Source organism: Felis catus, chromosome B1 (genome assembly GCF_018350175.1).
Source record: "Felis catus isolate Fca126 chromosome B1, F.catus_Fca126_mat1.0, whole genome shotgun sequence".
Taxonomy (NCBI): domain Eukaryota; kingdom Metazoa; phylum Chordata; class Mammalia; order Carnivora; family Felidae; genus Felis; species Felis catus.
In genome coordinates, this window is record NC_058371.1 from 110,247,092 (window position 1) to 110,260,959 (window position 13,868).

Below are 13,868 nucleotides of genomic sequence, written 5' to 3' on the forward strand. Positions count from 1 at the left end.
TTGGATAATATAGTAGTAGACTGAAATGCCTTATTAATTTGGAGGCTTATTTATTGGAATTTACTATTGACAAAAGGAATAATTTATAAACAAGAATATATATGGGGGAAGGCTTCAGAGATAAGATCAGTGATTAAAGAAATATGCGCTTTAAGAAGGGCACAGGATAAGTCTCCCAAACAAGATGAATTCTAAAATGTGAGCCTAGAATTGACCAAGGCTCAGAGCATAAGGACATGTCAAGGAGAATTCACCCCAAAAATGTATGATGATAAACCACAACAAATTTCTCAACAGTTTCCTAATCGTTAACGTGACTTGTGATTACATGGCTGAGGTCATCCCATCTAGATTGCCCATCTATCCCCATCCTTCATACTCCAGTAGTAGCCATAAATCAAGGCCCAGGGCTATTTGCTCACCGCCTTGTGGAGCTTAATAATTTAACAAAATCACACTGATCTCCTGCTCTTCTCCAGGATCCTAGAGAATTTATTTTGGGCACTGCACAACATAATACTTACAATCCTTGTTAAATAATACTTATAATATTTCTGAGTTGCTCATTACCTTTTTTTGATAGAAATGTCTACTCCATCAGATTATAAACTCCATTAAGGTATCAACCATTGACTTTCATCCCTGAAATGCCATAACAGTTAATTCAGTGCTATATGCACCTAGCAAACCAATACAAAATTGTTGAGTTAGGGAGGTTTCCTGTGTGTTAGGAGGAAACACTTAAGTTAAACTGAGTTAAACAAGTGGATTCTTGGAAACTAAAGCTCATTAGGCAAATGTTAGAAATCAAGGTCTTTTTCTTAATGAGTACAAACACAAATTAGTGGGTAGAAGATGATAATTGTGAGTTAACAGAAAGACATGAATAAAAACCAGGTTTGATAACTAACTATAAGCTCACCCTCTAGATTAGGTGTATCATTCATGAAAACATATTTCACTCTCTCCCTCTGGCTTTTAAAAATTGACCCTCCAAAATGGGTTGGCAGGTATTAATGAATTTCAAAGAAAAGGAATATCCTATCATATTTATTTGGTCTCAAGTTATAAAACAGTTAATTTTTTTTTTCTATCAAAAGATGGTCTCATTTGGTAGCAATTCCAACTCGATCTTTTCAAGTGAAAGGAAATGGAGATGGTAAGTTTATTTGTTGTGATGAATCCTGCCAGTGCCCACTGAGATAAAAATAGACAGTGGTTTTGTTTCTGCTACCAACAGGAATTTGAACACATTACAAGCAGGAAAGAAACAAAGCTGTAGGCATATTTATAATTTAGTATGCTCTAAATCAGGGCAAGTTAGTAACAAATACAGATTTAAAAATCTTAATTCTATTTCAATATGCATTCCCTTGTCTCTTTAGAAACTTTATTGAGAAGGAAAAAAAACCCACAAGCACTTTAGAAAAGAGTACAGTAAACCTTGGGCTATGAGTAACCTGTTCTGTGAGTGTTTCACAAGATGAGCAAACATTTCTACTAAATTTTGACTTGATAAACGAGCAATGTCTTGCAATACGAGTAGTATGTAATGCTGAATGTCACATGATCACAACCATTTCAATGGTTCTTGAAATTTGCTTTGATATGCAAGTGCTTTGGATTACAAACATGTTTCTGGGACGAATTATGCTTGCAAACCAAGACTTTACTGTATGTGAAAACGAATCTTTCATACAACAATTGCTGAGAATATCATACTAAGAAAGTTTCTCAGGCAATTAGAATAAAGTTGTGAAAGTAGGATCAACTTTTTATGCTAGCTTAATTGGATACACCTAAACCACAGAAAGATACCTGTTTACTTATGTTATCCCATTCATTTTTGTGGATTTTTCAAAGTCCAGTACATGTCTGTATAGACTGAAAGAAACAGCTACCCCAACATGTCACAAAATGTAATAGGCGCAAAAGGAGAGGAAAGGGGAGGCCTGAATAGAAGAATATTACAAACATCCAGGAAATAAATCACCTTTACGTATATTATTCCCAGATTAGAGTCAGCATTTTGGAGAAAGTCACCAACTGGTAGAAGATAGGAAGCAAGACAGGAAGCAAAACTGGGGGAAAAATCTGGAGGACATCTTGTAGCAGAAGATGAAGCCATAGATACTCTAGAAGCTTTGCAGGAGACACAGAGATATGGGTTAGCACCTGGTTTCTGGGGGAGAAATGGTTCGAAATATGTCCTTTGGTGAATAGTAGGAAAAATGTCTATCATTTCTCCAGTGACATCCCCACATAAAGCCTGAGTCTCCAGTTCCTCATCTACAAAACTGGCGTAATAATACTCACGAGAGTTATTTTGGAGATTAAAAGAGATGGTGTATGTGAAGTAATTCTAGGTCCTAGACATTGAATAAGAGTAAAATAGGGGAGAAATGCTGTCTATTCTCTTGTGTCATTGTTATTGCCATCTAGACTTAAAAGAAATAGATGTAACTGTAAGAGCCAAGTAACAATCTAACACATCTAACTGAAATTAGAGACTCTTCTTTCTAAAATAACTCCACTTCCTGTCTGCTGACCACATTCTAAGGCAATGTTTCTAAACTCTAGTGTACATAAAAAAGAGTTAGAAGCCGGTAAAAAAATCCCCAAAAGTGATTGAGCAAGTCTGAAGTGGGTCCTAAGAATTCTCTTCATTTATCAGGCAACCCAGGGAATTCTGATAGTCGTGATCAGCAGACAGGACTTTACTCTAAAAAGGGTATTTTAGGTTTAATATGTAGCTACTATTTATATACGAAATTATCAGTGAAAGAATCCTATCATGAAGGTACGTAGAAAGCTGGAGAGACATAGAAAACCACAGAATACCACGTTGTAAGGGATTCTTCTTTCCAATAAAAAAATTTCCATCACCTCTGACAGATGGTTATCCTAAACACCTTCAGTGACGGGGAATTGCTGTCTTCGGGCAACACGTGCTATTTTGGGTTATAAATTCATGTTAAAAAAAAAAGGTAAATCATAACTTATTTGGAAGATTGAAGAAATGGGGATATTATTCAGAATGAATTATACATGAAAGCCTTTCTAGACTTGACTGAACTAGGTAAGGCACCAACTAAATTCAAAACTAATTTGCCTGCAAGAAGATTTGAACACCCAAACATTGGCTCTGCTACCTGATTGTGCTAGAAAAGCCATACGTTCTGTGGCTGCTGGAAAATTAACCTTTTTTTCTGTGTCTCTGATTCACATTTCAATGGTGCAACATTTCAATCACACATCTGGTATCACTTTCATCTCCCTATTTAGGCAGTGGCAAGTAAACAGCAATAAAAATATATATAACCAAAAAATTTTGCAACGCTCATGAATATTTTAAAATAATGGTCCAGAACAAAACATTGTAAATGAATCTAAAATATGCCACAAAGCCATTTTATCCTACTACTCGATTGAAAACAGGATTTATATTTTAATCTTTATATAGGTATTCCACCAAATGAGTGAATAGTTATTAAGTCATTTGGTTGTTTACTTGTTTTAGAAGAACTCACAAAGCCTCATGGTTTCAGATGGCTCTGTCATGTGTGATTGATGCTTGGGCATTTCCATTTTCATTTATGTAAATTATCAGAGGCTCCTACAGTCTTGTCACTGACACAAAATTGGGAAATGTGAGGTGCTGCACACTAACATGGTCTTGAATTATTTTAATCTAATCTGCCAAAATATTGTCTGGCATAAAATATTTATCGAGTTGTCTGGGATTAGAATAGGCTAAACACTCCCCTACAGTGATACAGTATGGGTCTCTGTACTTCCTTTTAGTCCTGGATTCCCGCTGGAAATTAGAGTATTTCCCACTTCCTCTTTTCCACTGAACAACCACTACAATATCAACCCCAGATCTGTACCTTGGGTAATATTTGTTTGCGTGAAATAACTGGGCCTTAAGTAAACTATTTGCTGAAGTATTACATGAGAAAGATTTCTATGACTACTTTAGCAACAATATCTGATTTATTTTCCTTGAACACTAAAGAGCATCCAATAATAAATCTCTGTCTCTCCAAAAGAATCTTTGTGTTCAAGCTTGAGAAAGAGAAAAGCAGTCACTGGCACCCAGGAGTGAACCGGGTACTATCAACTTGGCCTTTGTGTTTTGCTGAACATAAACAATTTCCCAGAGCATCATCATCAGACCAAGCCACTCTGGGACTAAGATGGAGCAGGGCAAAAACAGCACCAGTCCCTTATCATGTTTGAACACAGACAAAACACGAACATTGTGTCCAAGCCACAAAATACCAGATAGGCCCCTTTCTTACTAAATGAGAGATTGCTGGGAGTTTTTTTTTCTCTTTCTTGCTTGCTTGCTTGCTTGCTTGCTTTCCTGCTTGCTTTCTTCCTTTCTCTTCCTTGCTTCCTTCCTTCCTTCCTTCCTTCCTTCCTTCCCTTCGTTCTTTCTTTCTTTCTTTCTTTCTTTCTTTCTTTCTTTCTTTCTTTCTTTCTTTCTTTCCCAACTATAGCTTTAGTCTGCATTCTTAGAGCTAAGATTTCTTGGGATAAACAATCATGGAACTGTCCCTGCTTTCTGACAGCACTCAATCCAGAGTGAGCTCCCACTTTCTTGGACCCTCCCCCAAATCACTCATCCAAAGCCCAAATCCTAGGAGTCCTTGCCAACTCAGCTCCTCACGATATACATCCTCCCTCACTGCAATGAGTTGTAACCCCGACACATTCAATCACAGGTGTGTTCTTTTTTATTTTTATTTTTTAATTAAAATTTTTTTTTCTTTACATTTACTTATTCTTGAGAGGCAGAGACAGAGCACAGGTTGGGGAGGGGCAGAGAGAGGAGACACAGAATCTGAAGCAGGCTCCAGGCTCCGAGCTGTCAGCACAGAGCCCAACACCGGGCTCAAACTCACGAACTGTGAGATCATGACCTGAGCTGAAGTGGGACGCTTAACCGACTGAGCCACCCAGGCGCCCCCAATCACAGGTGTGTTCTTGGTGGTCTTTGCATGGAGGGCAATGAGATGCTCAATTATTAAAAACAGAATAGAATTTTTTTTTCTTTACTAAAGGTAGGATCATTTCTATTTTCAAGGTACTCACTAAAACTCTAATATAAAATAAATTCCTTTGCTTATTTTTCCACATTGTGGGTTTTGTGGCAAAAGACCCTTTCATTCTGTCCCTGAGAAGAACCACTTTTATGAGATGTGGAATAAACAAGTGTATTACGGCTCATCTGTTAAATATTTACTAGAGGAGGAGGCATGTTTTCAAGGAATATGATTCATCCTATTGGATCAGCACCCGGGCCACAGTGAGCTTGGTGGTCCACAGTCCTGGATGCTCACACAGAATCCTACCAGGCATTCAATGTGAACCTCTAGTAAAAAAACAGACAATTGGATTGAAGTGATATGACACTGACTTTGCTCCAGTTCTTGCTTTGCTCAGATTTTATCCTTATTAGGGATGCTTATCTCTTGATTATTATTTCCTCATCAAAGCACATTTAATGGTCTAGTTTCTAAATATGAAAATTTAAGTCGCCTGCTATGAAAAAAGACGCGAAGCAGTAATCTAAAGACCTGAGGTACATTTATGTGGATCTCAATAATTTGTATGAGATCACAAGTTTTCAATTATACTATATAACTTCTGGCCTTTTGAGAAATGAATACTAGCCTTTGCGAAGTACCAACATTATATTCTGCCTCTCTTAAGAATATAAACAGACTTTGCTTCTATAGGGCTTATTCTCATAAGTAATTTCCATTCAAGGGAATTGTAACAACACCTAAAAGTCATTGCCATGAACTATATATTAAATACTGCCCAAAGAATTTGATGCCCGTTATTTCTAATCCTCACAAAATACCAATAGGTGTATAGAATCATTCACCTTGTAGATGAGAACCTAAGTCAGAGAAATTAAACGATATGCTGCAAACACACTATATTCAGAGATAGAGCTAAGATTCAAACCCATTTATGTCTGATTTGACAAACTAAAGGTTGGTTACTTGTGCATGCATGTGTGTGGATGTTTTCCTATTAGGTGCAATTACTCCTAACCCTCAATATTCACTGTGTTTTCATAGCTCATTTAATATATGCTTCTGAATGTATGTAAAAATACACACACATACGCAAAGCTTACAATCAATTGCTATCATTTTGAATACAAGTTTGAAAAGACTTTATTCCTAAATAAACATATTTGAGAAAATAGAGCTGAAAAAATATTATAGTTCTCACATATGATGATTTCATCTTCTCTGCCACCTCAAATACTTTAAGATGGCTTTGGCCATGTGAATTTAGTATCAACCCTCGGAGCTTATAAAATCTTCATGATACAGATTCTCCACCCCTTAAGTAGTTCTGAGTATAATGTTTCCAATGCAGCACAGGGACTTCAGAGAGAAATTAAGACGAATTTGAAATGATACTGTGAATTCAAACAAAAATTCCTTCTTTCTTTTTCCCTATCACTTGCTCTCTTTTTCTTTTCTATTTGTTTTTTCTTTTCTATTTGTTTTTTCTCTTTTTAAAGGTTAACCAATTAATTAGCTAACACTCTGCAAAAATGCCATTGAGGGCTGGAGGATCCAGAATCCTTAGGTACAAAAGGATTTTCTACCAATGTTCCTGCCTACCCTGAATTATCCTTTGCCTTTATCAGACTGCATCACTATCTTTACACTATTATTTTTTTTAAACTCATATGTGGGCATGCTTGTCTTTATCAAATTACGCGGCACCATACAAATTTACTAACCCCTATTTGCTAATACAATGATCTTTTAAATATCAGAGGTTTGCTTCAAATCATTTCTAATTCTTTAGATTATGAGACATTTAGTACCAGAGACCTATAATTTTGAAGTGCAATGCAATTTCAAAATTGTCAAAATGAAAAACATTCATTTGTTCATGGTAATTTTTTCAACCTGCTCATTCAAAATGCAAACCGTCTAACGTCGGAATGCATTTACATTAGAATCATGTTACATTCTGCCCGTCTTACTGCCTCAAGAAATAAACGGATTTTAGGAGAATTTATTTAAGAGACATCTCTGTCAGAGGTGGGGCTCACATGGCTCTGTGAGGCTGCAACAGTTTACCAGAAGGAGTCAGGCCATAAAGAAAGAAGTGCTAGCATTGGGTGGGGCTGAATAGTTTGCATCTTTTCCCACTGTTTCTCACTGGTATCGTTTCCATGAAAATCAAGGGTGTGGGAATGTATGCCAGGCTAAAAAAACCTACACACGGCTTTGTGTGCCCAACACCCCCGACCCATAATATCTTTAGCTGTTTATCTTAATCAATGAAAGAGGCATCACACTATAATGTCTGAGAAAACTGTAGAGGAGCTAAGCAAACCAAAGAAATACCATGCTGGGGATCATATTTCTCCTGTCACAACAGTCTTTTCTCCTCAGGAAGAATACACTTAGCACAGAACCAAAAGGCGTTTGCTGTCTAGCTGTCTCAAGATCATCCCCGAGCAAACATCTGGCCACAATCTTCGTTTTGCTTCACAATCCACCTTGCTTAACATTTCCTTTTAAACTCACCCATTCTAAAAATAAAATGACTCTCTCTATACCCAGTTCACACCAGAAGCATCCATCGGTGGCCACAATCCTCAACAATTCACATACAGAACACACCTTATCTCTGCTCACTTCACCGTGCTCTAGTCAATGAATCCATTATGAACCCGGGTTCCTTTCCTATTCTCAGAAAGCAGCAGTGTGCACCTGCCTCTTTAAAAAGCAATGTTTGGCACTGCTACAGTCTACAGTCACTCGTAAGGCTCCACGGGTTCCATAATCTCACTGAGATTACACACTAACACATACACACACATATCGAGATACAGACATTCTTAATTCTGCCAATTTACCTTTTTGGGTCTTTTTCTTCTCTGACTACTGCCGTTGAACTTCTCTCCGCTGTCGCTTTTCTGAGCTGCATCTTCGTTCATCATTTTGAACAGTTTGGAAAGAAAATAGCTCTGCCATTAAACCCTGCTGCCTGCACAGACCACTAGCGAGTATGCACTTACTGGAGGAAAGCAGGAGGAGGAGGAGGGGTGGGGAAGGGGCGCGCGCTGGGAGGGTAAGGACGGTGACGTTGCCATGGCAGCAGCTGCCACAACTGTTTATCTGACTGCATTGTTAAATCTGATTCAACCAATTACCACCGGGACCGGTTACAATGCAGAAAGCCTGGAAAAAAGAATACCAGGGACTCGGATGATGTGGGGACACTGCTGGTTGGTTCTTGACACACCTTCAATTCGATCAGCTCTCAACCCACACACAAAACCTGCACTTAATTTTCTTCCTACAGGTACTTCAACACAGAACAGACACAATGCATAATAAGAAAACTGTAACAATCTTGATGTCTCTGAAACTGAGGAGATACATTTCAGCCAGTGAAGAGGCTACTCAAAGGGAAAGGATTAGCTGTTAAGATCCTAAAGTGCATGTAGGAAAGTTACAGTTTTAAGATGTTATTCACTTGGTTTCAAATGATAATCTTTCAAAACTCAGCTTAAGAATGACTTTTGTCATGGAGACTTGAAAACAGGTTCCCCATCAAGCAGGTAACACAGACCACTCCCGCCCCTGTGCCTCCTCTTTCCACTGTACCCTTCTGACAAGGCACCTGTAACATATCACACAACTGTATGTTTACCCAACAGAAGCGTCTTAAGACCAGGGAAAGTGTGTGTGTGTGTGTGTGTGTGTGTGTGTGTGTGTGTGTGTGTGTACATGCGTGCTTGGGTTGGAGGGAGATCACTGCATTTCCCAGAACCAAGCATGATATATTAAAGGCAGTTAGTCAAGGTTTGTCAATTTATATGTAAGGCACTGGGTAATAGAAATACAAGAAATTCATGCAGTTAAAACATTTTATAAGTAATCTTAACCTAATTCTCCTTATTGACTGACAAATAAAACACAATCCCAGCTTTTAAGGAAATTATATATATAAAGTTCCAGAATTATTCTTGATAAGAAGAAAACAGGGTTGGTTTTTATCACAAGAAACCCAATTTCATCTTTTGGATCAAGGTGGCCATATCCGTATATTTGAACATATTAAATTGTGGATACAACCAGTATTTTATACAAATACATATGCTAAACATTCATCCCTATTCCTAGAAAACAAACTCAAAGTATAATACACAGAATACTTAAATGTAAAAATAAAGTAAGGATCAAATCAGTGAGATAATGTATTTAAATACACTTTGAAAACTGAAGGTGCCTATGTCAATGTGTTACTGTCGTTGTTGATCCTACCATTATTTTTACAAATACAGGTAATTTTCAACTTAGAAAAATTGACCTTAAAAAATGTTTCTAACATGAAAAGGGCTACCAAAATTGGGAACTCATCTTTTTAATAGACATGAGAAGAAAAACTCACCTTCTGTCCAGACTGCTACTAGGATTAATCTTCCTCTCTGGCTTACCACCCTAAAGACATTTGTCACATCTTCATCTCGAGTCAACTGAGTCTTGCTGCCCCTTACTCTCTCCACCCTCCTTCCTCTTGAGCAGATGCACCCACCACCAATGGTGTCTTGGATCCCACAGCCAGGCAGGGGCACTGGGCCTCTTTTTTATGAAACAAAATCCTACAGGGACTTGTACAAAAACCTCGGGAACTCAATTCCCACTGCTGTCAGAGCCCTGCCAGAAATCCCCCATGGTATCCTAATCCTCTGCTAGCTCTCCAGCTATTCCACTTATTCCCTCACCCATCCCCACTGGGGTCCCCTTACTCAAGCTTTCTCAGGAGCACCCCCAGCCTGGAAACTGGATTCATCTAAACAATAAATATCTATTGAACATTTACCATGTACCAGGAACTAAGCACTAGGGATAGACTGTCCTAACCACTGGGGGTATAATGGTCAACAAAACTGGCAACATTTCCACTATCATGGCGCTTATATTCTTACAGGGGAACTAAGACACTGGTAAGTGGTAAGTGCTACTGGGAAAAAAGTTTAGGATAAGGAGTGATGGGAGACAGGTGCTACTTTAGGTAAGCTGTCGAGGAATGCTCTTTAAAAACACGAATGAACTCAGGGACCAAGTCAAGCAATTACCTGGAGTAAAAACACTCCAGCCAAGAAGAACAGCCCTCCAAAGTTCTGAAATGGGAATTTCTTGGCACATATTTTGGGGAAAAAGTGATATCACCAAAAGGGGAAAAGAAGGAAAAAGGAAAACTTTTCTAGCAACTGGATCAATAGAAGAGATGTGTTACTAACACCCTTTACTCTCCAGTGACATCAAAATGTGTTTTTTAATCAATGGGTTTGGTGGACCAATTAGGAGCCCAATCACTGTAACATAAACTGAAAATAAATGTACTTCACATTTCAATACTTCATGAATTAGAAACTTCTGATTAAGATGAGACAGGCTCTTATAACAGTGTCTTCTCTGCCAACACCCAAATATATACACATGGCTTTAAATAGTCAGGTACAGGGGCGCCTGGGTGGCTCAGTCTGTTAAGTGTCCAACTTTGGCTCAGGTCATGATCTCACAGTTCGTGGGTTCAAGCCCTGCGTTGGGCTCTGGGCTGACAGCTGGGAGCCTGGAGCCTGCTTCACATTCTGTGTCTCCCTCTCTCTTTCTGCCCCTCCCCTGCTCACCCTCTGTCTCTCAAAAATGAATAAATGTTAAAAAAATTTCTTTAGATAGTCAGGTACAGGCCTCCAATTTTGACAATGAGTTATAACCTTCTGGATGCTCGGATGCTGTTCTGAAATATCATGTAGGCTCTTAGGCAATATATTTCTACTACAGAGTGAGAGTATGGCACAAACACTGTACCAGCATACCACAGATGTCAACATCTACATTCAACGTGTAAAATGAAATCGCAGTAAGTAGGTAATTGAAACAGGTACTAGGAGTGCTATGTCCATCACAACAGTAGAAGGTAAATATTTTACATATAGAAAATGTCAATAAGACATTACAGTGTTGCAGGTGTTTGGGGTGGTCTTTTGAAGCTTTCAATCAATTTTTTGGTGCCTCATATTTGGGCACTATTCACTTTCTATCCTCACAGTGCAGGGTTTTGTTTGTTTGTTTGTTTGCTTGTTTGTTTTTTGTTTTGTTATGTTTTTTGAGAGAGACAGAGACAGTGCAAATGGGGAAGGGGCAGACAGAGAGGGAGAGAGAATCCCAAGCAGGCTCCACGCTGTCAGTGCAGAGCCCGACACAGGGCTCAAACCCATGGAACAATGAGATCATGGCTTGAGCTGAAACCAAGAATCAGACCCTTACTGAGCCACCCAGGCACCCTCCCCCCAATACTGCAGGTATTTTGTGGGCATGTGTTTCACTGGACTCTATAAATTCCTTGAAGACAGGATTAATGCCTATTTTCACATTCCACACAAAGCCTCATTCACAACATATACTAGGGGTCCAAGGATTACTTTTAAATGCAATAAAGAAACATTTTCGATATTTACCATCCAGTTTATATTTGTAGTTAAACTTCTAATGGGTAAATACTTCATTTCTTACATTTTCTTTTTGTGTACTTGATATCTAGGAGATACGCATAATAAGAGTTTTAAAGACATTTGAAAAATTAGAGCTGCTGCTGGCAAGATAGCAATGATGATAATACCTTACCTTTGTAAAGCATTTTATAATGTATACGATTTTTATCTCCTAGGATAAAAGCTCCATGAAGACAAATCTTTGTCGGGTGTCACTGATACATCTCATGCACTTATAACAATCCTGGCATATGACACACACTCAAATATTAAGTGACTTTATAGGATTCTCATAACCACACAGGGAAAGGGTTAATATCAACCACAGTACAGGTGAAAACACTGAAGTAAACTCAGTAACTTTTTTTTTTTTTTGGTGACTTGCCCAAGATAACAAAGTTAATAAAATACAGAGCTAAAGTTCGGATTCTAAGGCCACTGTTCTTTTATTAAATCATGGCTGACTTAACAAAGTGCACACTTTAATAAAGAGCGGTCAGATGAGCAAAGACCAAGATGGAAAATGCCAAGAGCAGAAACCACAGTCAGATGACAGTGACCCAAGTAGAAAAAGGAAATCTTTATCGCTTTATGCTAAGCATATTTAATAGGCATGGAGTTTTAGAGGTGCTTATATTAATTTTAATATGCCTACTTTTATTTTATTGAACCATCAGAGTTAATATTATTATGAAATGTGACACATACTTCTTTAAAAAAAACTTGCAACATTATTTAAGTGGGGTAAATTTCCCTGAGGTATAAGCAGTTATGTCTTAGAGGTAGGTTAACTTCCAAAAGTTCCTTTATCAGTCAGAGTTGCCTGGTGTTAAATCCAGTTAATCTAGAAACAATGTGATAAATAAAGGCTTAGTTCTCTAAAACCTTCAAAAACAAAAACAAAACAAAACAAAAAAAACCCTTCAAAAGGCCTTCCTATTCACCATTACTTGTGATAGAGTATCTTAACAGCTAGGCAGAGAGAGATTGGAAAATGGTTCACCAGTTCATCTTTTCCTCTAGGCCACTGTCATACTTGAACTGTGTACCACAACCCTTCTCCCCCCAAAATATGTTTAAGCCCTAACTTTCAGTACCTGTATATGTGACCTTATTTGAGATTAGGGCCTCTGTAGATGTAATCATGTTAAGATAAGGTCATAATGGATTAGAGTGGGCCTTAATCCAATGACTGATGTCCGTATAAAAAGAGGGAAATTTGGACACAGAGACACAGAGGTAAGACAGCCATGCGAAGACTCAGGAAGAAACTGGAGAAGTGTAGCTGTAGCCAGTGATGACAAATTGCCAGCAACCCACCAGAAGCAAGAAGGAGGTAAGGAAAGAGTCTTCTCTAAAGTTTTCAGAGGGAGGCTAGTCCTGATGACACCTTGGTTTCAGACTTCTACCCTTCATAACTGTGATAGAATAAGTTTTGTTATTTGAAACCACCCAGTACTTTGTTTTGACAACCCTGGCAAAGTAGGACAACCATATTTGCCAGCTACCTTTGCTACTGGGTGCAGCCTTGTGACTCAGTTCTGGCTTGTATAAAAGATGGAAGTGTATGTCACTTTCAGGACTAGCTAATACAACCCTCCCATGAGTGATCTTCTTTCTTTACCCACCGACTGGCTGAAAACAGAGGAAGACATAACCTAGAAGGTGGAAGAGTAACAGGTTGGAAAAAAGCCTGAGTCCTTGAGTCATTGTGTGGAGCAGAGTCTCTCTTCTTCCCTTTCCCTCCTCCATTGACCCTCAGTAGACATGAGTAACTTTTTCTCATGAGTGTTTTGTCACTGAGACTACAGCGCTATTTGTTACAACAGTTAGCTTATGGTACCTAACCATGTCTACCTATGTTTCCCAGGGAATATGTACTTACACTTCTATTTTGGGTTGCCTGTTCTATCAATGATACTCTCAGTGCATCAAAGCCTTTAGCCATTGGAAATGGATCCTATGTCCAGGAGCAAAGGTGCTACTCTGATGAAAAAAAAAAAAGGACCACAAGTAATTAGAGAGGAATCAGAAGAGATGAAGAGAAGAATATTATTGATTAGGGGTGGGTACAAGAAAGGGATACCTGATAGGTCTCAGGGGATCACAATCTCAAAGCAGCCTTTGCCCACTCTCCTTTTTCTCCTATCTCTCTTCCTGGATAAATCCTTTCTTTTTCTATTTCCAGATGCCATTGCTTCTGACCCACTGAGAATGAAAACACAGAATGCTTGCTTATCTTTTGGCAAGCATATAACTTCTTGATGTCCTCTAATGATTCTTCTTTCTCTCTCTCTTTTTAAATAGTTTT

At 38.4% G+C, this 13,868-nt stretch overlaps 1 protein-coding gene across 11 annotated transcripts in view; it reads right to left on the minus strand.

The window, feature by feature from the left end:
- Positions 1-13,868, minus strand: part of ANK2 (ankyrin 2) — a 671,298-nt gene that overhangs the window by 333,872 nt on the left and 323,558 nt on the right. For 2 of the 11 annotated variants that reach the window (XM_045055969.1, XM_045055970.1), the window contains exon 1: positions 7,910-8,268. The exons of 2 other annotated variants lie outside the window; for them this stretch is intronic. In XM_045055969.1, coding sequence (XP_044911904.1) covers positions 7,910-7,993 — 84 coding nt within the window. In that variant the 5' untranslated portion in view covers positions 7,994-8,268. Of the gene's footprint in view, positions 1-7,909; positions 8,310-13,868 lie in introns of those variants that run through there. 7 more of the 11 variants (XM_045055980.1, XM_045055978.1, XM_045055948.1 and 4 more) reach the window with 6 other exon arrangements.